A 24,264-nucleotide genomic window follows, 5' to 3' on the forward strand; every position below is an offset into this window, starting at 1 on the left:
TGTGTGTGTGTGTGTGTGTGTGTGTGTGTGTGTGTGTGTGTGTGTGTTAATTCAATCTGCCATAGGCCTTTTCATTGGAGAACTTAATTTACTTACATTCAAGGTAACTTGGTAGGAGAAACTTCTGCTATTTTACAATTAGATTTCTACATTTTTATAGACTGCATTTTTCTTCCTCTATCAGCTACTTCTTTTGCAGGTGAGTGATTTTAGCACCATACTCTAGTTCTTTTTTAATTTTATATTATATTTATTTTAGCTTGTTATTCTGTGGTTACAATGGGGCTTATCAAACACATCTGTTATGGTTTGGTCTGAAATGTTCCCTGCAGGCTTATTTGTTTAGAAACTTACTTGGTCCCTGGGTGGTGACGCTGTTCTAGGCAAGTACTGAGCCCCACTGATGAAAGTAGGCTATTAAAGGCGCAGCCTTGAGGGTTTTATCCTCCTCTGGTGTTGTTCCAACTCTGTCTACTTTCTAAATTCTGCTATGGTCTGACCAGGTCCCACTGCTAGCAGCAAAGTCTCCTCAGCTGCTATACCTTCCCTGCCATGAAGGACAGGAACCAAAATAAAGCTCTCTTTACGTCTGTCAGGCATCTACTCAAAGCAATGCAAAAAGTAATATACAAAACATCTTATAGTTACAATCGGTTAATTTAAACAAGTAACAACTTTAACATCAGTCATAGAAAAAAATAGCCTACACTTTCGCTTTATTGCTGCCCCTCTTATATTTTCAATTTCTGATGCCTCAATTTTCATCTCTTTGATACTATTAAAAGGTTATTGTAATTATATGTTCTTTGTCTTCTAATAGTCCCTTCTGGAATATAAGTGGTTCATCTTACATTCATGGTATAGAGGACAGGTTGGCTGATTGGGGTTTTCAGGTGTGGGGGTATGTAGAATTTTACTTTGAACCTGTGAATTTTTTATCTTTAGAAAGTTTTATATTGAACATTAGTATCCTTTTAATTTGAAGACTTCCCTTTGGCATTTTTGTAAGACATGATTTAACTGATGTTAATGAACTCTCTTAGCTTTCATTTGTCTAGGAGAGTCTTTCTCTCTTTCATTTCTAAATTATAGTTTTTCCAGGTATGGCATTCTTGGCTGTCAGTTTTCTCTTTCAGCATTTGACAGTATCACTCTTTCTCTCCTGGCCTGCAGAGTTAGGTGATTGTTTGACATGACTTCTCTATATTGATCCTCTGAGGGATTTTTCTTTGTTATGATTTTTGGTGTGTCTTCTTATGTGACATGGGAAGCTCCTCTTGGGTTCTATTTGAGTTCAAATATGTGAATTTCCTTTGACTGGATTATGGCTTTTTTTCTCAGATTAGGGAATTTTTTCCTTAATATTTTATCAATTGATCTTTGAGACAGAGTCTTGATATGTAGACCTAGCTGGGCTGAAACACGATAATAAAGACTAGACTGGCCTTGTACTCACGAGATCCATCTGTCTCTGCTTCATGAGTGTTGAGTTAAGCACATGCAACCATCAAACCTGTCCTCATCCTATATTTATTAAATATGCTTTCTGGCTCTATTTATTCCTCCTCACTTACTTTAATTCCTATTAAACATAGATTAGGTGTCTCACAGTTCCTGTAAGCTTTCTTTATAACACAGCCCTTCTCTTTGATATTAGACTGAGCAATTTCAAATGTTCTGTCTTTAATCTCACCATTCCTCATCTTTTTGTTCATTGACTTATTCACTTTACATCCCCATCGCAGCCCCCTCCCTCCTCTCCTCCCAGTCTCACCCTCACACACACCCTACCCCCATTCCTTGCTCCCCTTCTCTGAGAAGGAAAGGCTCCCCATGGGTTCTAACCCCCCATGACACATCAAGTTGTAGAAGGACTAGATGCATCCGCTTCCACTGAGGCCAGACAAGGCAAAGGGAGTCATACATTGTTTTTAAATTTCATTTAATCTTTTATGTATATAAATTGTTGGGGTTCTATGAATTTTTAAGAGAATTATTGTGAATTCTCTTTCCTGATATGCCACAGTTCTCCCTTTCTTTTGTGTCTATTGCTGTGGTTTTATTGAAGGTTGTGATAATCTACAGTCTTTGTTTATTTGTTTGGTTTTTGTTTTGTTTTTTTGAGACAGGGCTTCTCTATGAAGCTCTGACTGTATGGAAATCTTTGTACCCAGGCTGGCCTTGAACTCAAAGATCCACCTGTCTCTGCTTCCCAAGAACTGGGATTAAAGGCATGCCACTATCTGTCTTTGTAATCCTGTGTTCTGTCATTGGACTTTCATATTTGCAGAAGCAGCTACTTTGGCTTCTGTGAACACTTTGAAAACAACGGCCTTTACTTTATATTATGATGGTGGTCACCCATGCTGACAAAGTCATTGGCCAACCAAGCTTGCTTTTAAGATCTCTAGATGGCTAGGCTGCTGCCTTTGTTTTGAATTCAGTTGTGGCAACTGGCTTTATTCTGCTTTCTAGGGTTATGCTCTGTAGTTAGGCTGAGCTGCTGGGTGGGCAACTGCCACTAATCCAGCTGGGCACAGAGTGCTTTTCTTGACATTGTGGTAGTCTTGCTGTTTCCTTAGTGAGTCTGCTTTTAGGGTGACTAACTGCCTAGCAGCAGGCATGATAAAGTTCCATGTCCGTAGTGTTCTGGTCTCTTCAGTGGACTTGCCTCTTTGTTAGTTCCTCTCTGGCTGCTCTTTTTTTCTCTAAGCTCACAGTGAACTGAGAATGGAGGGGGCTCCCCTGCGGTGTTTCAGGATGTCTGGGAGTGGCTGATTTCCTGGTTTTCTCTTCCCCCTGGAGAAGCATTGAATCCTGAAAACTTGAGGGTGGAGTATACAGCATGTTTCCTTGAGAGAGGAGGAGGGTGGTATAATTCTAACAAGACCCCTTTTATTACATGACAGAACTCTCATATTAGTCCTTTTCTTCCTTACATGAAGTATCCAAGACCAGAGCAGATCACTTTCACCAGTGATTTTCAGGATGTCTGGCATAGAGAAAGAAAACGGCAGAGCAGAGGAAAAGGAGAGCGAGTATATTGATCTAGGAGGAGATTTTATGTCACATTGATTGATATAACCCAGCACTACCTATGTGTATATTTATATATGTGCACACATAGATGCATGTACATATGCATTATACAAACATGCATACATACTGTGTTATATATATATGTATATATGTATATATGTATGTATATATATGCATGCTGCTATGTCAGCCAACAGAAAATTTTCAAACTATGTTCAACAAAAAAAGTAAACATGGGTTTAGGATATTATTTTTAAAGAAAATATAAAATAAAATATGCATTGTGCTAAACAATGTAGTAGTTATCAGAGGAGACAAGAAGAAAATTCAATGATCTTATGTTTACATTATGGTAAAGGTGTGGTTCTTTCATGCAATCTAAGTCACAATGTTAAGCTTTTAATCTAGGCTTTTACTATTCAGTAGATGCAGAACCTCTCAGCCAACAGGTTATTCTCTCAGATGCCTTCTCCCAAGGTTCTGGCAGGAATCTTGACTAAGAGTGGCTCCAGAAGTTCTGCACATTTCCCGGCATGGCTCAGGGCTCACCCTTGTGCTCTGCCTACCTGCTGCCTACAGGGAACTGGAAGGCAACAACAAATGAAGAAACCTGGACTGTTGAGCACAGGATTCAGAGTTTAAATAAGAGCTAGCACACAAGACACAGGATAGAAACCCAAACAGAAACAAACTTATACTGACCTACATAAAAATCAGGGAAGGGGTTGCTTGGGCAAACCTTTGGGATATTCAGTTAACAGACTACAGCCTAGAATCAGAATGTTAACAAGACTATATTACAGACATGAAACTGTTCAGATCTAGTCAGGTAACATGGCAAACCTATGTAGTTTAGGTTTCTATGAAACAATATACAAATAACTGGCTGGTATAATAATTACCTTTTGGATACAGTATATAAACCAATTCTAAATTCTGTAGCTGGGTAGAGTATAAAAATTATGAATTTGGAGCCATGGGTCAAGTCTGGCATTCTATCAGCTTCCTCAGAAAAGGCTGAGCTGGATGCAGTTGTGGTCACTCATTTGCTGGCTGTGGCAGTGTCGGGGCAGCAACGTCAGAGCCAAGCAGCTACAACAGAGGCTAACAGACCTACAGCACTTACTACAGTTTGAGGTCCTTCATCTGAAATTTCTAGATGCTCAGGTTAGGGATGTTCAGTCTGAATGTGTTCTCTCACAGAGAAGGGTCTGACAGCTCTACTCCAGTTCTAAGAATGAAGCCCCAATGCTAAATCTCAGGGCTTAGAAGGAGGACCTCAACTGTCGATTGGTGCAGGCCTTTGTTACTAACAGTGAAATGATGGAGCTGCCACAAAGTGTACCATGAGTGAGAGTGCCAGAGCCTGGTGCCCTGCCTCAGCCATTCCTCCTACCTGCTTTGCTGTCTTTGCAGATGGACTGTGGTTGACAACCCGGGTCTTTCCCCCTATTTGGTTACTGTTCAACTTTTCTTTAGTGGGCTGCTCAGTCTCCTCATCCGTCTTTCTGTCCTCATCACTTTCTGGGTTATTTTTCCATTCTTTCATCATTTCTAATACATTGGTTGGTCTCGCTGAAGAAAGAGTATTGCCCTAAGATTAAAAACAAATGTTTGTGTTATAAATAGTTCAGGTAATTGAAAGATTCTTAAACCTCTTAATATATCTTCCCCAAATCAGGAATAGTCACATGGAAAGATTATAATGCTGGGTAAATAGCAAAATTTTTGCCATCTGTTGGAGCACACTCCCCATCTTGTAGGAGCTAACTGCCACATACCATCACTTACAATGTGAACAATGTTAGAGGAAAAACCACTCACAAGTCATGAAGGAATAAATGTAGCCTGCTTGTGCCAAGGACACAATATGGCAATTGTGTGGCAGCCAAGACACCTTCAGCATTGTTCTTAGGAAACTGGTAAGACACTGCCCAAAAGACACTGTTCTTAGGAAATTGGTAAGACAATGGTCCAATGCTAAAGGTGAATCTATACAACACCAGTGTCTAGGCAAAGCATCCACGCTCAGTTATTAGGTAAACAGTATGTCTGTAAGTATAGACCATTGATTTGAAAGCTTTTGCCTGGAATATTTCCGTGTAATGTGGCCATTTGGCTATAACTGACTTGGTGTGCTCTTCCTATCCCTGCTATGACTGTATCAAACAAATATTGACCATTTTGCATTAACTCTATTTACCAAACATCCCCAAATGTGCTGAGACAGATAGGCTCAAATGCTTCCCACTTGACTTATTTTTTTTATTCTAACTTCAATTGTTAGAGAACATTTGGATCACAGTTGGGTTAACATGAGACTTTCAAGTAGCTCAGGTATATAGAAATTCTAAGTAGTCTTTGTGTGTAGGTAGATTTAAGTGTCAGGCAATAATAACACAGAAATCCATGAGACAGGGCACGTTAAGGACAGTCATCTGAATATACAGTGGAGGATTTATTGAGTTTAATATAGTCGTGGTTAAAAATAGATCAGCATCAAAACCAGAATGGTAACAACAAGAGGCGATCATTAGACCTAGTCCTACGGCTCTTCTTCCCTCCTAGAAGGCCAGAGCCTTGCTTTTTCCCTAGCACTTGAGTACTCTCTACATTGGCTGTACTTATTTCTCCTCTACCCCTCAATTTATCATCCTGTTCTGACAACCATGGCCTACGCTGCCTTCAAGGCCCAGTTTAAAAGTCATCTCTATTAGGCGTCCCAGGATTAGGAGCACAAACAGGGCTAAGGAAGCAGTCATGAAGGGCTAGAGCCATCTAGAATGCCAGATTGCCTCAGAGCTCCTGTTGGACTGAGTTATGATCTCTAGGGCTTGCAACTTCTTAGCTTCATCTTGGCTCCTCTCAAAATTCACAGTACACAGACTCCTCGACTTTGAATACCCGCATCTTGAGCTCAATCTGATTATCTCATTAGCAAAGAGACAATCTGAAATATCTGTCTGTAACCTCAGTCCTGTCCAAATAAGTGTTCCTCAGGTTAATTCTTTGGATATTGTGAATTTCAATTTTCTACTCTTTGAAAAAGATTGTATGACTTTATCAAAATGAACATTATCACTTTTAGATGATACATTTTTGGAGATAGTATATAGTTCATGATGCTCCCAGTTCCTATTTGGTACCTACAAAGATCTGAAGCCTCTCTTAGCCAAAGCCTTAACTAAGAACAAAGCAACTTAGACTCCTGCCAGGCAATTTGCAATGGAAGATACTAAGCACTGGGAATTGGAAGACACTCTTTACCACAGAACATGCAACCTGTTCTGATAGGAAAAACAAAGTAAATGCTTGTATCCTGCAAGTCAGCTCTAAGAAGCTTTAGCAAGATGAACCTGTCTACACATGACTATACTCAACCAAACAATAATCACGGTAGAGTTCATATGCAGTCTGCACAATATAACAGCAGTTGATCACAGCAATCTTTGTTTTGCAAAGTCTTGACCAGCATATCATGATTTAGTTATCATGATTTAACTAACAGTTTCATTCCCTCAAGAGAACAGCTCAATCTTTACTCACCTTGGTATATTAAATGTCCTTATATAAATTGCAAACCTCACCATTGGCTTTGCAGCCCATATCAAATGGGTACCCATCATGGTCAGTGACCAACTGTCACTGCTTTCAAAATCTATTGGTTCTTGGATACTACTTGTCTGCTAGTCAGTCCATCTGAGTGTCTCCTTGTCTCCAGTCAACAAAGATAAAAGTGAGGCAAAGAAAAGAAAATGTTCATAATAGGAGTAAAGCTCGCATCAAACAGGTGAAATAACAGAAGAAATAGCTTGTGATGGGGAGCCTGACACCCCCTGATTTTCATACAACCAAAGGAAGTAGTGGAGGCAAATTTGACAAATGAAGGGGTTGGACCAGAATGATGGAAATTGTTGGGCCCCATTCTGGCCCTGGTTTGGACCTTGTGGACAAACCCGAGCCTAGCTTGAGTTTCTGCAGCCTTGTGGGAAAGCCTAAGCCTGGCTCGAGGTTTGAGATCTATCTCAGTCACTTCTATATGGGGTGACTCATCAAGACCTGTTTGGTCCTGCCTCTGACCCGCCACTGCTAATGTAGAGCTTTGTCATTGGCCCTGTCAGTCACCCCATTCCCCCCATCACCCTTCCCCTCCTCCTACATCATCTCACTCCACCAAAAATCCCCCTCCCTGTGCTCCGAGTTTATATAAGCAAGAGGCTGATGCAGTAAAGGTGAGTTCCTGCTTCAACAAGACTCCTGACCAGTGTGTTTCTTTTGGGCAGTCGACACTCGCCATCTTGCTCAGCCTTGGAGAGAGATCCAATGGGACCTCTCTCCTCTCACCTGGACCTGCTGGCAAGGAGCCAATGGGAAATGATGCAAGAAAGGTTGCCTGCAGAGAAATCTAAGACATAGAAATCATGACACAGAAAGCACACCAATACGATACTGGAAGCAGATGAAAATGTAGCAACCAGTGGGAGAATGTACCAGGCACAAGACTGACCTTCACTCCATGAGGTAACTGCTAGGGCAAGAAGACAAGACTATGTAAACCAGCCTTGGTAAATGTTTACCAACAGTAACACCACTACCAACTTGGCTATCTTCTTATTTCTAAAATTCTACAATATAATAAGTGAACATTGGCCTTATTGGCTTTATTCCTATCTACAATAAGTAGAGAGTTTTTATATTTAGGATTTTGACAGAGATGTTTGGACATAGATTTTTCTCAGTTATTAAGATCATTTTGCAGTTTCACTCTGTGCTGTCATTCTATACTCCTGTGTTATCATGTAGAGTAAAGCTTGCCTACATTCTCTTATTCCATATTCTAGCAAGCCTTCAAGTGTTGGGATTGCCTACATGCATATCCAAGAGCTCTGTGGTTAACACTATCGATTAAAACATCTTTGTGCTCAAAGAAATTGCCCTATATCTTAATACAAAGATATTGCAATGAAGAGAAAGGGATTGAAAGTAGACCCATCATCACAAACACTCTACCACTTAGAAAGTTGATTCTGCTTCCTGTGCTCATTTGTGCTAGCAGGCTTGGACTCTAGACACCTGGAAGTGGAGTCCACGCTGTCTGTGTCTAAAGGCCACTCACAGGCTATGCCCTCCCCCACTTCCTGCTTGCTAGCATTTGAAGAAGAAATTTCATCAGGTACTTGGACTAACCAATAAGTAATGGACCATAGCTATGAGCCTTTCAGCCCAATATAAATGATAAATGAACCAACCAACTAAGGAAAAAACAAAGATGGGCTGGAACTTCCAGCAGGCACTAGATTACATGTCATCTCAGCGCAAGAGTGCTAGCCTCTGTACTTCCTTTGCTGGCTGAATCTAGGTCAGACATTGACATCTTCTGAGGCAGAAGTGACCATTTAACTGGAGGCTGCCCCAAGTAGAGACCTTTTTAGTTATATCACTTTCACTTGTATAGCCAATAGGTAGTTGAGGCTAATTCATTGTAGTTTGGAAAAATTATGGAGGGGTGTGTACTCATGGGGAAGCAATGGTTTAATACTAAGACACTAATTCTGTGCCTTAATGAACAGCCTCACAAATGGAGAGTTAATGGTATTTCCTCATCTAATAAAGTCTGACTTTCAAAGAGTGTCATTGTTCTGTAAATAATACATGTTTAACAAATATTTTTTCATGAATTAGATACTAGAAAAATCAAATGGTTAAGCTGGAGAAAACTGTAGAACTTTAGCTTATCATCAGTTCCTACTTTTGTAAACAGCTAGGTAAGATGCTTGCACTGGTGATATTACCAGGAATAAATTTTTCAACACAAAATAAGAGAGGACTTTATTAAAAACATATAAAAGGATACTCAACTTTACAAAATTAATAAAGCCCAACCAAATAATGAGATGCCGATTTTTACATAACAATGTGAATAAATTAAAATGTGATAATAACCTGCATTCATGATGATGGTGTAGTCAAATTTCATTTTTCTCTTTAAAGATTTATTTTTAGGTGTGTATGTGTGTGCATGTGTGTACATGTGTGTGTGTGCATATGTGCACACATGTATGAGTACATGTGCATACATGTGTGTGTCTCTGTGTGTATACGTGTGTGAACACGTATGAGTATGTGCATGTGTGAGTGTGTGCATGTGCATGTGAATGAGTGTGTGTGTGTGTGTGTGTGTGTGTGTGTGTGTGTGTCTCCAGAGTCCTGCAATGTACAGGAGGTGTTACTGAAATTCCTGGAGCTGGAGTTACAGGTAGCTGTGAGCTGCCCAATGTGGGTGCTGGGAACTAAGCCATGGTCCTCTGCAAAAGCTGATGGCACTCTTAACTGCTGAGTACTCTCTCTAGACCCAAGGAGTCTTATTTACTTCCTTCCTGTGGCAAGCAAATTATCAGTAACCTATCAAAATGTATAATGCAGTCTCTCTGATCAGTAAACTTATTCAGAATTTATTCTATAGATATGTTATTTATGAGAACATTTGTTGAGCCACTGATTGTAACAAGAAAGATCTGAAATGATTTATATATTCCATATTCAAAGGGAGAAATTTACAAGTAGAACATTCATAATTTGGGATACAATATAGCACTTTTTTCTTAACTTGGAAATCTTCCCAACATATATTAAATGAAAGAGCAGTTAACTGGATATGAACCTATTTTTGTAATGTGTACACATAAAACTGCATAAAAAGCACATGTAGGATACTTAATGATAATTATCTGCATTGAAAGGGAGAACATAATTTTCCTGGTTTGTTCACCATTTATATTTAAATAGTGAACCACTTACCATGGGTAATCCCATGGACTTCATATGACTAACGAGCCTTGTAAGCATCTGGAAAAAGCATGTGTAAAGTGTAAAGAGCCACACCAAGATGGAATGATCAATTACAATTACTCTGATGGACTGGATGGTAACAGTGGCCCTAATGTAAGCAGCCACTTCAGGTTGAAAACAGTTAACCCATTGATTTCTCACAAGTGTAGCTTCAAATAAATGAATGAGGTTAATGTCAGTATTCCTAGTCTTCAGGAGGAAGGAGACTGGGAAATGACTGTATTACAGAGGTGCATTTCCAACTGCCAGTGGAGAATTTCTAGCTAGAGGTAAAGCTGAGCCTTCAAACTTAATATATTTCAAACCAATACTCTTCAAACAGGGTGCACACACCTGGCTGTACAGGAGGCTTTTCAAGACACATGTGTGCAGAAATGGCTTAAGGAATCAGTTTCAGACCCTCTATCTGCTTGAGCATGGGTTTGTAGTAATCTTCCTGATGCTTTTTCCCTTAAGTCAGGCTCTTGCACTTCACAAGAAGGCATAGTTCACATCCATCGTGTGTGTGTGTGTGTGTGTGTGTGTATCTGTAGTGCCAAAGACAATTCAGATTTTCTGTGTTGGTGTTTAGGAAGCAAATTAACCTAATGACTTGGTGGAAAATCTTTTAGTAGTGAAAAGCTTTGTCTTTTCTTCCCTCAAAAAATAAAGAAAGACATAATTAAATTATTTGAAAGTAGAGAGTTCAATATTATTTTGTGATTTATTTTATGGTTCTAAGTACCTTTCCTTGGGCTTTGGGTACACTGGAACTGTATTTATATGTTTGTTGCTCAAAATGTATTTTCATCCATAATACATCTAAAGGTTTACGTTCCCTTATTCGCTCACTCGTAATGTACTGCATTCCGAGGTGTGTCTATACAAGGGGAAGTGGATTCTAAACTGCATCCATTGCTTGGTTCTCCTCCACCCTGTCTTCCTGTGGGGACTGCCACTTCCTTCTTGTCTTGTTCATATTTTAACCATGCCTGTGTGTATTCAAGGTGGAATGTTTTTTCAGCTGTTTTAACTTGATACAATAAGCATCAGACTCCCCTTCCCTTTTTTTTTTTCATTCAAAATGACATTGCCAAGACCATTGGATATCCTATCCTGGGGATATGAATCATGAACCTTGATTTCTATATTACAGTATATGTGAAAAGAACTTCATAATTTAGCAAAAATACAAATGTGAGGCTAAACCAAGAAAACCTTCTGAGGGAGACTTAGGAGATCATCTTTATGACCTTGGAGTAGGTAAAAAAAAATATTGGGCAGGACACAGAGACTATTAAGTATACAAGAAAAAAATAATACATGGAATTTTTACCAAAGTTGTACCTGTTCACCAAAGACAGCACTAAAATTTAGAAAAGATACATTATAGACTAGGAGGAAGTGATGCACATATAGATGCATTTATGTATGTTCTTATATATAAATGACAAAAGGGATTATATTCAGAATACATAGAGAACTGCAATACAAATCTATGAGAAAAATACTTTGCATTAAAGATTTATTCATTTTTATCTCATGCATGTGTTTCCTGGCTTGTATATATGTGCACCACATGCACACAGTGCTTCAGGGAGCCAGAAGATGGCGTCATATCCCCCAGAACTAGAGTTACAGAGGGTTGTGGGCACACAGACATACATGGAGGAAAAACTCTCATACACATAAAATAAAATAACTAAATCAAAAATTTTCTTAACCTTTCATCTCCGTGCTTATCCTTTAACACACCGCCCCTGACAGTCTGCTCTGCCTTCGCGTCCTGCTCGGCTCAGCTCCACTTTCAGTCTTACATTTCCAGATAATTTTATCTTGGTTTACTCCACTGGAGTGTTTTCCCCTGACATTTTAAGTTCAGGGAATTAGAACACATGCATGGAATAGCCAAAGAACAAATTTAATAAGAGTTTTTTAAAATGTGTTTGTTATAAATAACTAGATTTTAAAAATTCAGTTTTATAATATATCTTTAAATGGGCATCTAAATCAAATTACAATTATTTCTAAATTTGGACATGTTTGTACCATTTGAATTGACTATTTCAATTGTTCTACCATATATATTATGTATGTATTATAATAACATATAGATTAAAAGATTAAATGAAGATATATATAAGATAGAGAGATAGATGAAGATATATCTTTTTAAAATCTTCCAGGACTTTCAACTTTGATATATATTAGTCTCCTTTTTTATCTTTGCAAGGGTCCATGTTCTTCCTCCCTTCCCAGTGCTCCTAATGTTCAGATAATTTTAGATTATTATGAACATACTTTCTTTTCTGGTATTGTTTCTTGTTTTGTTTAAGACATCAATAATCCTTATACCAGGTATATAAAGACTCGTGTGCTGCCAGCTTCTTCTAACATTTCCAGCAATTGTCTTAAGTGTAGGCCTCTGTACTGAACTCTCTGAGGTCATATATATTTAAAAATACTTTCATTATTTTTATTCATGTCAATGACCATTTAAATGGATATAAAATTTTAGATTTAAAATATTTTTCTTTTGATAAACTTAAAATATTATCCCAGTAATTCCCAAATTGCATACTACCACTGAACAATAGGATGTGTGATTCTTCCTTACAAGATCTGCCTGTGTTTTGCTTTAAATCCTTTACTAGAGTGTGGAGAACCCACAGGTAGACTATACCAGACTAGCTCCCTGGTCTCCCTCAGTACATAGCAGTTATTCAATAAATATGTTTAAGTTTTGAGTAGGTATCAATAACTGAATACTGACTGAATCATAGCTCATGAGCCTTTTCCTAACATAATTTTATTAAAAGATTCAGTAATTAGGGATATAACAACATACCCATATATGCATGCATATGTATAGATAAGATAACTTAAAATTCAAAAGAAACTATGTAGTAGAATGGCAGAAGGAATTTTGCAATGTTTAGGATGAAAATATATAGAAGGGAAAAAAATAGCCCATAAATAGTTAGGCAGCATAACATTTCCATCCTCCTACAGGTATGTCTATTCAGGCTAAAGGTCAGAAGCTAATGGCTAAAACATGAATAACAATCTGTAAATTAATGAACAACGGCCCTGAATACACACTGGTACAGTCACCAAACCATTGTCACCAGAGCCTCTGGAGAGTGTGGCCACAGAGCAAAGTGCACACTTCAGCCCCTGGGAAATGGCTTGTGAGAGAAAGTATGTGGTTCGTCTTTGTTTCCTGACAGTGCCTGGCGATGTAACATCAAGTGATACCTGTTAAGGTATGGGTCGGTATACAAATGGGTGCTGACTCATTTAAAATAAGCCCTTGCAAGTTGACCTCACCACGATTGTTCTTCACTGTAGAATGAAGGAAACCCTTCGGCCAGGGGGTTAATCCCTTCACAGCTATCTTCTCTTCCTTGGTTTCCTTTCCCACTCATTTCCTTCAGCATTGTATCTGCCTGTCAGACTGAACTTCCTGGCTTTCTAACACCTGTCCCTTTCCCTCTGAGCACTTAGAAATCCCCTATGTCTTCCTCCTTGCATTGCATGTTATATATGGTCTTTTTTCTTTTCTTTCTTCCTTTTTTTTTTTTTTTACTACATTGTAAGTTCCTTATGTCAGAGACCATGCCTTTTATGTATTTACTATATTTTATTATCTAGCACAGGGCTTGACAGATGGTGGGTATTAAGCAGTAAAGAAAGAATAGCAAGTTTGTAGTAAGGAGCTAACACATAATAAATGACCTATGAGGATAAACTTTTTTAAAATTTACTTACTTATTTATTTATTTATTTATTTATTTAATGAGTACGCTGTAGCTGTCTACAGACACACCAGAAGAGGGCATCCAATCTCATTACGGATGGTTGTGAGCCACCATGTGGTTGCTGGGACTTGAACTCAGGACCTCTGGAAGGGCAGTCAGTGTTCTTAACCGCTGAGCCATCTCTCCAGCCCCAAGGATAAACTTTTGTAAGAGAGGCGACTCACAACCATTGACAGCCATGATCCAGTTTAGAGTGGGAGAGCATTAGACAAGACAGAGCATCAGGCCATAGGCAGCATGATGAGGCCTTGAAAACACAGTCTTCTCTTCAAATTCCAAGAGGAGCTACATGAGCAGGAAAAATATCCTATGTCATGTGACAGGGGCCCTTAAGGATGTGACAGACACATCCTTCAGTTCCAAAGAACAAAGGGAGTATCTGACTCATGGATAAAAGGGTGGGCAAGCTTCATACCACATGATCTAGGCTGGCCTGGCCTATAAGTCAAGGGCAGACACAGAGGCAGGACTAGGTAGAACCACAGATTTGCCCTGTAGCTTCGAGAGGGAGAGACTGCAAGGCCACAGCACAGCATCCTTTCTTACCAACTCTGTATTCTAGAGAGTCATAGGGGGAGTAAGGCTTAGTTTCTAGGAGAAGGAGGGGCTGCCAGAGGGTCTGTGTCCTAGCAGCATGTATTAAAAACATGTCGAAGGATTTACCTAAGTTTGAAAAATTCTAATAAAGCTTGGAACTGGAAGCTATCTTTTTACAAGCCACAGAAGAAAAATAAGTCTACTAATTTATACCAGTGGATTTAAAATGTAAGCAGCCAGAATAAATTCCTCAAACATATGTTTTTAAAATGTAAATTCTTGGTGTTAACCTGTGACCTAGGGATTTGAAGAAAATGAGAGGCCACTGAAATGATCTAGTAAGAAATGTCCATCCCCTGATCCGATGCTGATGGGAAAGAGGAAGGGTGAAGCAGCTAACACAGAAAATAACCATGTACTGGCAGCCAGAGGAGGTCTCTTCAAACCCTGCCCCTGCTGGAACAGTCACCTCAGCTGCTTTTCTTCACATCTACCATTCAGCTTTTGAAACCAGGGTGGCACTTCAAATTTATTTGAAATTCTGCTCACTTAAATGTATATAGAAAAATAATTCTTTTTCTTGGAATACTTTTTAAGATATGAACCATGCTTCAAAACGCACAATACATCGGCTAAACTACAGACACTTTTTGTCCAATAAAGTTCTTTGAAAAGAAAATGTTACCAAGCATTAGATATTGAGAAAAACAGGCTCTGATATGAAGCAGTGAGGCTCTAGGGAACCATCTTCCCCTCTTTAGACTATTTCAAACAGAGGACATGAATTGCAGGAAGGAAGACTTCAAGTGTTAGGAAGAAACGAGTCACGCCTTTCAGAAGTTTGTAAAATGCCAGCATTCTAAATTTCATACACTGAACTTAAGAGAGTCCAATATAGTACACATTATCTGTCACTTTTTATCCATTTGGCAAAGACTTCAGAGAGACAAATGTTAGAGGCTTGAAAATGGAGACTTCTGGAAAAATGACCAAAGCCAGAAATAAAGCTGTACTAATTAGAAAACAAATAATTAAATGGCCAAACCCGAATGTTGTGTGATGCTGGGAGGAGACAAATTCTAAGGCACACCATCTGTTTTACAACTTTTTATTTTCCTGTACCACAAATCTACTCCATACATTTTTACAATGATCTCGCAGCTAACTCATTTGCACAATTACTTTAGGCCAGAAATAATTACAGCACAGAATCCCAGAAGAGATCAAAATAGTTACAGAAGAGGGCAGATATAATACACTCTTGATTGAAAACTAGGTTTTAGCCTTAAAAAAAAAAAGAACTGTTATTCAAGGAAATGACTCAAATTTGTCAAAGGAAAATTAGAGAATTTAAAAACTGATACCACAATATATTTATGATACCTAAACATATCTGGGCCTCTTGTGTCTTTGCTTGTTTCCTAACTTATCTCTTTAGCCCAGAGGCTTTACATGGCATCTACGTACTCATGATTTTCCCATTTATAGCCCAGTTCCAGATCTATATCTATTCTTCTATTTGACATCTCTACTTGCCTATCACATATCATTTCAACATTATCATGCCTAATTCAGAGGTCCTGACTCACCGCCCTCGCCCCACAGGAAGAAGCTACTCCTCCATAGCTGTCCATATCTCAATAAATGGAACCACTGTTCTACCGCTGTTAGAGAAAACTCTAGATTGCATTCACTTTCTCCCATATCCTTATTATTCATATAATTCATCAACATATTCTATGGTTCACATTTCACCAGTTCCCCCCACCTTTCTTCAATGTTCAAGATCAAACCCAAGGTTTTGGCACACTGTGCATACTCTACTGCTAGCTACAGCCACAGACCTTTCATCCATATTTCTAAAGCCTGTGTCTCACATGTATTTTTCTTTGTTTCTGTTATTGCTATGCCTTTTAGACTGCCACCACCTCTTAGAAATGGTCCCTCAATATTTACCAAATTCTCTGTCTCTAAATAATTGCCCACCTCGTGGCTAGAATGACTTTTAAGAATATAACTACACAATAATTTTCAGTTCAAATATAATTGCATTTGTGTCCTTGGTGCCTAAAATAGTACCTAGCTGATTATATACTTAATTTTTAGTGAATATTGTCAATAACTATCTCGTATAGCAATAGTAACTTCTAGTATCAAGTCTCAGACTTTTCTTGAGATCTCTATGGACCTATTGGCTTAGTAATTGTTCACTCAAAAGAAATCACTCAGTATGAAGTAATTCATTGCATTTTGATAATTGTAATAAGTGGGATTAGGCTTGCTTGCATATTTCAAAGTATCCTAAAGATAAAATAATAATAATAATAATAATAATAATAATAATAATAATTTGATTTCTGCTAAAATAACAAAGTCTAGAATGGGTTGGCATTGTGACTTTGTGAACTACAAGCCCTGGGGCCCTGTATGTTATTGTTGTTTATCAACCCCAGTTTGTAGTCCTGCTTTATTGTCCAGCATGACTATTCAATCACCAGCCATCACATTCCAAGTCACCAAGAAAGAGAAAAGGCTGGAAGAATGCCTTGCCTGCTCCACTTAGAGACTGTATATTTCTTTCACATCTCATTGGATGACAATGATGACTAACACAGAAAGCTGGGAAATAAAGACACACAACTAGATAGCAATGTTTCCAGCTAAAGATTCAGTAACAGTCTCACTTGAGTTCTGGCTAAAGTGTCCACACACAAGGTTTGTAGTCTAATGGTGCAACATACAAATAAAGACTAACTATTTCAGCCCAGGTAATGAAGACCATCTGGAGACATGTTTCCCAAGGTCCCCCAAAGACTCTCAGTACCCAGAGAACTGAGTGAGCTGTAACTGGTTCTAGAGCTTTACATCTGGACCTGTGCCATCTTCCTCTCTCTGCATCCATTTCATAAGACAGTTCTCAGTTCCACTCTACTGGACATGAAGCAGCCATGACAAAGAACAAATAAAGTTCATTTGAATCTCTATAAATACATATAAGCAACTGTGGTGACAGTCGTCACCATTTGGAAATGCCCATTTCAGAAATGTGTCAAGACTCACTACTCCTTTTAAACTTGTCAGAAGATGGAGCTAATTGACGGTTTTAAGACCATAAGACCGCGTAAAATGAGTGATGTCAGAAAAAAAGTTGTTAAAAAAAAGAGTGTCATAACTTACTGTCAACCATTGGTTATCTAGAAGTTCCTTAGCTGTGATTCTGTGAGCAGGATCTACTTTCATGAGTTGTTTCAAAGCATTTTTTGCTGCAAAAAAAGGGAAGAAAAATTTTAAATCTTATTTCATTTAACCTCAGTTAATGTTACACACATCAGCTGGTCATGGTGACTAAGGCTGGTAGCCCCAGCTACTTAAGAGGCTGAGACAGGAGGATTGTTTGAATCCAAAACTTTGAGATGAGCCAAAAAAATTGAGACAACTCAGAGAGAGACATCCTACAAAAACAACTAACAAAACAAGACAAAACAAAAATTATACATTTTCCTATTTACTTAGATTATGATTTCATAATACAAAGCATACCAAGTATTAACACACAGGCCAAATAAATAAGATTGAATACCTTTTACTGCTGGATAACCTGGATAAATGATCTATAGTGAAAATTGGGCTCAAACAGCAAGTTTCCCCTTTCATTTTTTAATTGATATTTTTAGTTCAGTTAAGTTTTATTTTGTTTTCTGGAAGTTTTGACCATAAATAATCACAAGTGAAGATATCACTATTTCCACAAGCAAATATTATTTAAAGTAGCTTTATGACTAACCAGAGACTTGCAACAGTTTCATTAGTGAATAAATTCTTTATATTAATTGTTTGCTTTGGTAAATAAAAACAAGTCCATACTCACCAGAATCACTTACAGAATCCCAGACTGGATCTTCAAATTGTAGTTCTCCCTTCTTTATTAATTCAAAGAGCTTTTCTTCTGAATTTGCCATAAAGGGTGGCTTTCCACACAGTCTAAACAAAAGCAGTCATCTCATTCAAATGTTTTCAATGTAAGACTATCACAAATCAACTTTCTATAGGACTTGGAGCAGTGATGCTTTGTAGGTAAGTAACAGATGGGAAGGAGAGAGGACTTACTCTCTGAAAGTAGAAGCAATGGTGCCGCCCAGGCTCAAAGCTGGTCTCCTCTCAATGCTAAGAGAAATGGCACAGTAGAGGAAGTACACACCTATGCACTGAGGCCTCAAATCTGCAAATGCCCCAAGGCTTCTGCAGGTTGGGGAGATACTAGGATTAAGGGGTTACAGGGAAGGAAGGTGTGAGAGGGTGAATGCACAGTAACAGTGGCATGAGAAAGGAGAAATGGCCGCTTAAAGTCCATACTGTACACAGGTTATGGAAGCACATGGGTTATCAGAGACTGCCAAGACTCATCAGAGTTTGATGGCCAGGCAAGAGTTTTGTCTGTGGTAAACACTATATCAAATGTTAGTAATGGTAACAATAAGATAAAAGAATAACCCTGGAAATTTCTGCAGGTTCTGAGCCAAAGCTGAAAGAGATTAAAACAGGCACAAGTCTTCAACAGTAGTATTCAGAAGGAGAAAGTCAGGAGACAATCACAGTAAGTGAAGGTGGATGCTGGATAACCACAAGGTCAGCACCAGCACAGCCCAAGCGCTCTGGCTGAAGCAAGCATGGCCTGTCTGCATCTATAACACAGAATCTGTTAGCTTCTTTTAATAGAGCTTGGGGAAAGTCAACCAAGCTGATTCCATTAGCAGATCTAGGCCAGAACTGTAACAGTATATTTCTGAGTTGAGTTCAGTGCCTCAGAATCTGTTCTCAGTTACCATAATCATCATCATCTAAGGACAACCCTGAAGACAACAACTATGCCCAGGGACACCCCAGCAGGAGGTGACACAGCAAAAGCAATGCTACCTGTCAAGGACTCAACTCCCAGGAACATCCCTTCCACCTTCATTAAAAACCAAAGGGCATTCCTCCATTACACCTGCCAAGGTGTGATCCATTCTCAGTCTAAGAAAGCCTGAGTCTTTTACACTTCATGTTTTCACTGACTTTATTCAGTTGTATTTTTTGTTGTTGTTGTTGTTTTTGTTTTTCGAGACAGGGTTTCTTTGTGTAGCCCTGGCTGTCCTGGAACTCACTCTGTAGACCAGGCTGGCCTTGAACTCAGAAATCTGCCTGCCTCTGTCTCCCAAGTGCTGGGATTAAAGGCGTGTGCCACCACTGCCCGGCCAGTTGTGTTTTCTAAGCTTTATTCTAAAAATCCAATTGTGAACATTTTCTGACCAAGCTAAATTTCAGTATTTTTCATAACAGTGAAAATGAGGGCACTTTCCCAGCAGTGAGGGCCTTAGGCTGGGGCAGAGAGCCTCTTCCTGCAAGAGCTTCTTGGTGGCAGATCAGTAGTTGTCAAGCTGGTGTACAAATTCTTACTTCTATACTTTTTATTTCTCAAGCTCATTCTGACACTTCTTTCTCTTATTTCCTTTATTATTGCTTAGTCTTAAAATGGAATTTTAAAGGCCATAGGACACAAAAAGAAAATAACCAGGGAAATGGCTGTGTGGACAATTACTATCTATTATAACAAATACAGGCCAGCTAAGGCTCAGCTCATTGAGCCTGTTATCAAGCAGGGATATGCATGGCTCCCAACTTCTTAGTGGCTTCTGCATGCAACTATAGCTTAAGGGCTACATTTTAAATTTTCCACTTTTTCCCGTCTTTTGCAATTTTATTTACGCAAAATGTATCTAATGGTTGGTCAATCAGCAGCATATGGAACTTTATGACAGCAATTTCCTAGCACATCCAGAAAAGGGAAGCCATGACATGAAAAATGCTTCTTAAGGCTTTCTATTATTTTCTGTTGCATTCATAGGAATCAGGACAGCAGAGGGCAGGAACCATAAAGAGTATTTATTTATGTTAATTTTACCTTGAGAATGTATGTTATCATTGTCCAATTAAGTAGAAATGAATCCAAGTTAACTGATAAACAAGGAAATAGCCCTCATGGAAAAGGTAATGTGCTGTGCTCAGGGTGAAGGGAATTATCTATAGTGCCACAGGGTTCAAACAGATTAATGAGTAGGCACTGGTGAGCTAAGAGAGAATCCTCTGGGAAGAAAGGAAGATGCCTTTACAATGATGTGCAGCTACACTTTGGAGCAGAAATGTTCAAATTAGATATTTAAGAAAGAGGGAAAAATGAAAGGTGTGTAATACACTTAGATTTCCTTAAAAGAAAATTCAAAAAGTAGCAAACACCATATGGATTTTGTAATGATTCATTATGCAGATTAATATGGACTTTTATTGTATAGACACTCTTAAAAGTATGAAAGATTTATTTAAATAGTTACATTTTAATTAAAGACGAAACTCTGGATGTTTGTACCATGATTCTAACCAGCACAAAACAATGATCAAAGCTTTATGAATCCATTCATACTTCATGCTGTCTAAGCAATGATGCATGTGGACCAACTGTCTTCCATTTCACACAACTGTGAAAATGTTACTACACTGATGTTAGTGTTTAGATATGATATGGGAGAGGTGGTGCACAGCAAAATATCCAACACAACCATAAAACTAATGTTGCATCAACATAAAAGTGCTCAGATTCAATGAAAGACAAGACCAGTGGTCACTAACTTTTCAGAACACCTCTTAGACAATTCACTTAATTCAATTTAACATGTGTATTGAGCACTGAATATGGGCTGACTGTTGTATCAGATGCCAGAGAATGATGAACAATGATGCCAGAAGATGGACAATTTGAACTTTCACAGAACTTAAAACAAAGAAACAGATAAGACAGAATATTATATTACCATGCAATTTGGTTTTAAAAAGTGTTATTTATGCAGCATAATGAGTGCTATCAATGCTACACATGTACAAGCAAACCTTACTGCTTAAATATTTCTATATTAGTATTGCTATTGTTACACTGAGACAGGGTCTCATGTAGCCCAGCCTAGCCTAGACCAGACCATGTAGCCAAGGGTGATCTTGAAATTCTGATCTTCCTGCCTCCACTTTGCTAGAGCTGAAATTGCAGGCATGAACCACCACACTTGGTGTATACAATGCTGGAGATCAAACCAGGAATTCCTGTGTGCTGGGCAGGCACTTTACCAACTAAACTTACATCCCAGTCGTATTGAATACGTGCGCATGCTATTTTGTATGATGCCTTAAATCCTATGTGGAATGCAGGAAAGTTTATACATAATAAAGGAATATTGGCTGTGGTAAGGTAGGAGTTAGGAAAATAGAAAGCTTTAGTGTTTGGCCCACCTGGGAGAGAGGTTCAAAGAAGAAAAGGGTAAGCACTCATGACACGCACATGTGCACATGCACATACACAAACACACACACATACACCATGCAATATAGACTGTGTGTGATAAAGAGTAGCTGAGAGTCATCACAGAAAAAGTAAGTACATAAAAACACACACACAGCTCAAGACTGGAAAAACAAGCTAGAGTTAGTAGTAAATGATTTGCTAAGTCACACCATGTCAAATATTCTGATAACTTTTTAGAGCAAGGCGTAATCATCAGAAGGCTTTAGTCCAGAGTCTGATAGACAACCCTGAGAGCAGTGTGAACAACAGATGAAGTGGAGGATGAACAGAAGCAGGAAAAACATCCAGAAAGATGAACTGATAGGACCGAAGAGAGGTGAAGATGTTCTCACCAGGATGAGAGCACTTCACAGGCAAACGCGTCAGGACCTAGGATTTGACTGAATCCTGAGAGTGAGAGGGAAGGACAAGCAAGAATTGTGGAGGCTTCCAAGATGCTGTGGGAACTGAGAAACACAACACACTCTTAATCCTAAAGCAGCCTCTACCTGATTGCACCAGCCCCCACTGTGCCAGCAGCTCTAGGGGCAGGCGGCCCCATGTCCCTAGTCCTGATGGGCTGCAGATGAAGCTCTAAGCTGCAGCAAGAGACCAGGGAGAACAGATTTTCACTTAGCTCAGATCATGTTGGACACTGTTCCATTTGTGGATTAGTGCAAAGCAAAACAGAACAATGTGAATGTATAAATCAAACAAATACTTAGGAGGTGATCCTGAGACCTAGTGAGAGGGCACTCAGGATGCAGTTTGGTTGGATTTTAAATGACTCCTTTAAAAATATATTGCTTAGTTTTAATTTAAAATCTATGTCAATCTACAGCCAGAGACTTCACTTTTATTTACACTGGGCATTCAGGAAGCTACTTACAAAATGTACATTATGACACCTATGCTCCAAATGTCACACTGCTGGCTGTAGTCATGGGCATTGATGACCTCTGGTGCTGCCAAATAAACAAAAATAAAATAATATTAGTAATACAATAAATTACTTTTAAGTGCTTAAATACAAAGCATGAAAAATGTGCTGATGTGTTTTGTAATTTATTCCTCTGGAGGGAAATGAAGAGCCAACAGCAGATGCTAAATGAATAATGTACAGACTTTCCAACTGATGTCACCAAATCCTCACTCTATCAATTAGCCCCTAATGGGACAACGGCATAAACTGCTTTACTAAATGTGCAGTTCTCTATTCATATGAAATAACTGATTTTTACAAAGATAGTATAGTTATAGTAGAAGACAATAGTATATTAGACTTTCCCAAAAAAAGAAGGAAACATACAACTTTGCTAAATATTATTTAAATCAAGGCAAATATGTCCAAATCTGGATGCAAAGAAAAGCTATTATTGTGATTATAAACCACTTCAGCAGAATACTGATAATAATGATTATAATTCCAAAGCTCTATAATGACAGAATATACATTATTTCCCATGTTTCCTAAGTAAGAAAACTGAGGTATAAAGCACACTCACCTAAGACTGGGTCAAAACACTAAGGAGTGTCAGCACAGATGAGGTTCCAAGTATGTGTGACTCAATTCTGTGCTCTCTGCTTAACAAAGGTGTTCACAACATGGCACTTGCTTTAAAGATGAAGTTCTAGGGTTTTGCTTTGTAGTTGCTATGGGAAAGCTGTGTGCTTATCAAGAGAACACTTCCAATCTTCTCCACGAACACAGTGGCTACGTGCTTGCATACTTGCATGCACACACCACACACACACACACAAACACACATACACACACACACACACACACACACACTTTTATAACAACTACTAAAAGCAAATGGAATTTTAATTTTCCCAGCCTCTATAGTTAAATGGAATGGAAACCACAAAAAGAAGCCAAAACATAGACAGGAGAACTCTAATAGTTCACAAGTTGAACAATTTGTCTCCAAATAATTGAAAATTTACAGTATTCCTCTTTTAGCAATTATTGTGTTCTTGCAGTCTTCAATTGTACATAAGGTGTTAAATACAGAACCATCAAAGGGCAAGTTGTTCAGTGGCTGCGTCTATCAAGAAGGCAAATTCCAAGTTCAGATTCAACGCAGGCTGCTGCACTTTACTGCTGCTCCATAAAGCAGGACCTAGGACTCCTGGCCTCCACTTTTCAGAGTCTTCTTAATTATCAGGGGCATTTCTACTTGCACTGTCATCCTGGCCCTCAGGGAGGCACAAGCCAGAGTATCTGTGCCAAGGAGCCATTTAGGAAGTCAGCAAAGCTCCACAACCATCTGTCTTCCCTCTTGTTCTCTCACTTGTTATCAGTGTAGACAACTAATAAGCAGGCATAAAGCTCAGGGTGCTGGATATATTTTCCCCATGCAACTACAGACCAGATGTCTTTTGCCAATGGGAGGATATGAACAGAATCTAAAGTAGCCTTTTCCCTTGTAAGATAGAACAATTTAAAAACTTTATGCAGCAAGTAGGCAAAAAAAGCAATGAACGAAGTATACTTTTCAGCAATAAAAACAGATAAACTACTGATACAACAACAGCATGATAAAATAGCAAAACTGTTCCGTGGAACAGAAGACACAAATGAGCACACAGCGTATAATCAGGCACAGCTGAGTTTGGTGATGGAGAGCACTGGGAATTATTGGGAATGAGAGGGAAACTGGTAGAAAG

The 24,264-nt window shown here is 38.7% G+C and overlaps 1 protein-coding gene across 1 annotated transcript in view; it reads right to left on the reverse strand.

Annotated features, from left to right (window-relative positions):
- Nucleotides 1-24,264, reverse strand: part of Stk33 (serine/threonine kinase 33) — a 58,713-nt gene that overhangs the window by 21,873 nt on the left and 12,576 nt on the right. Inside the window, exons 8-12 of the mRNA XM_028768115.1 lie at nucleotides 22,481-22,556; nucleotides 18,094-18,206; nucleotides 17,403-17,488; nucleotides 4,509-4,633; nucleotides 4,436-4,460 (exon numbers count right to left, since the gene is read on the reverse strand). Coding sequence (XP_028623948.1) covers nucleotides 4,436-4,460; nucleotides 4,509-4,633; nucleotides 17,403-17,488; nucleotides 18,094-18,206; nucleotides 22,481-22,556 — 425 coding nt within the window. The remainder of the gene's footprint in view (nucleotides 1-4,435; nucleotides 4,461-4,508; nucleotides 4,634-17,402; nucleotides 17,489-18,093; nucleotides 18,207-22,480; nucleotides 22,557-24,264) is intronic.

This window comes from Grammomys surdaster, unplaced genomic scaffold (genome assembly GCF_004785775.1).
Source record: "Grammomys surdaster isolate TR1022 unplaced genomic scaffold, NIH_TR_1.0 184, whole genome shotgun sequence".
NCBI classification, from domain to species: Eukaryota; Metazoa; Chordata; class Mammalia; order Rodentia; family Muridae; genus Grammomys; species Grammomys surdaster.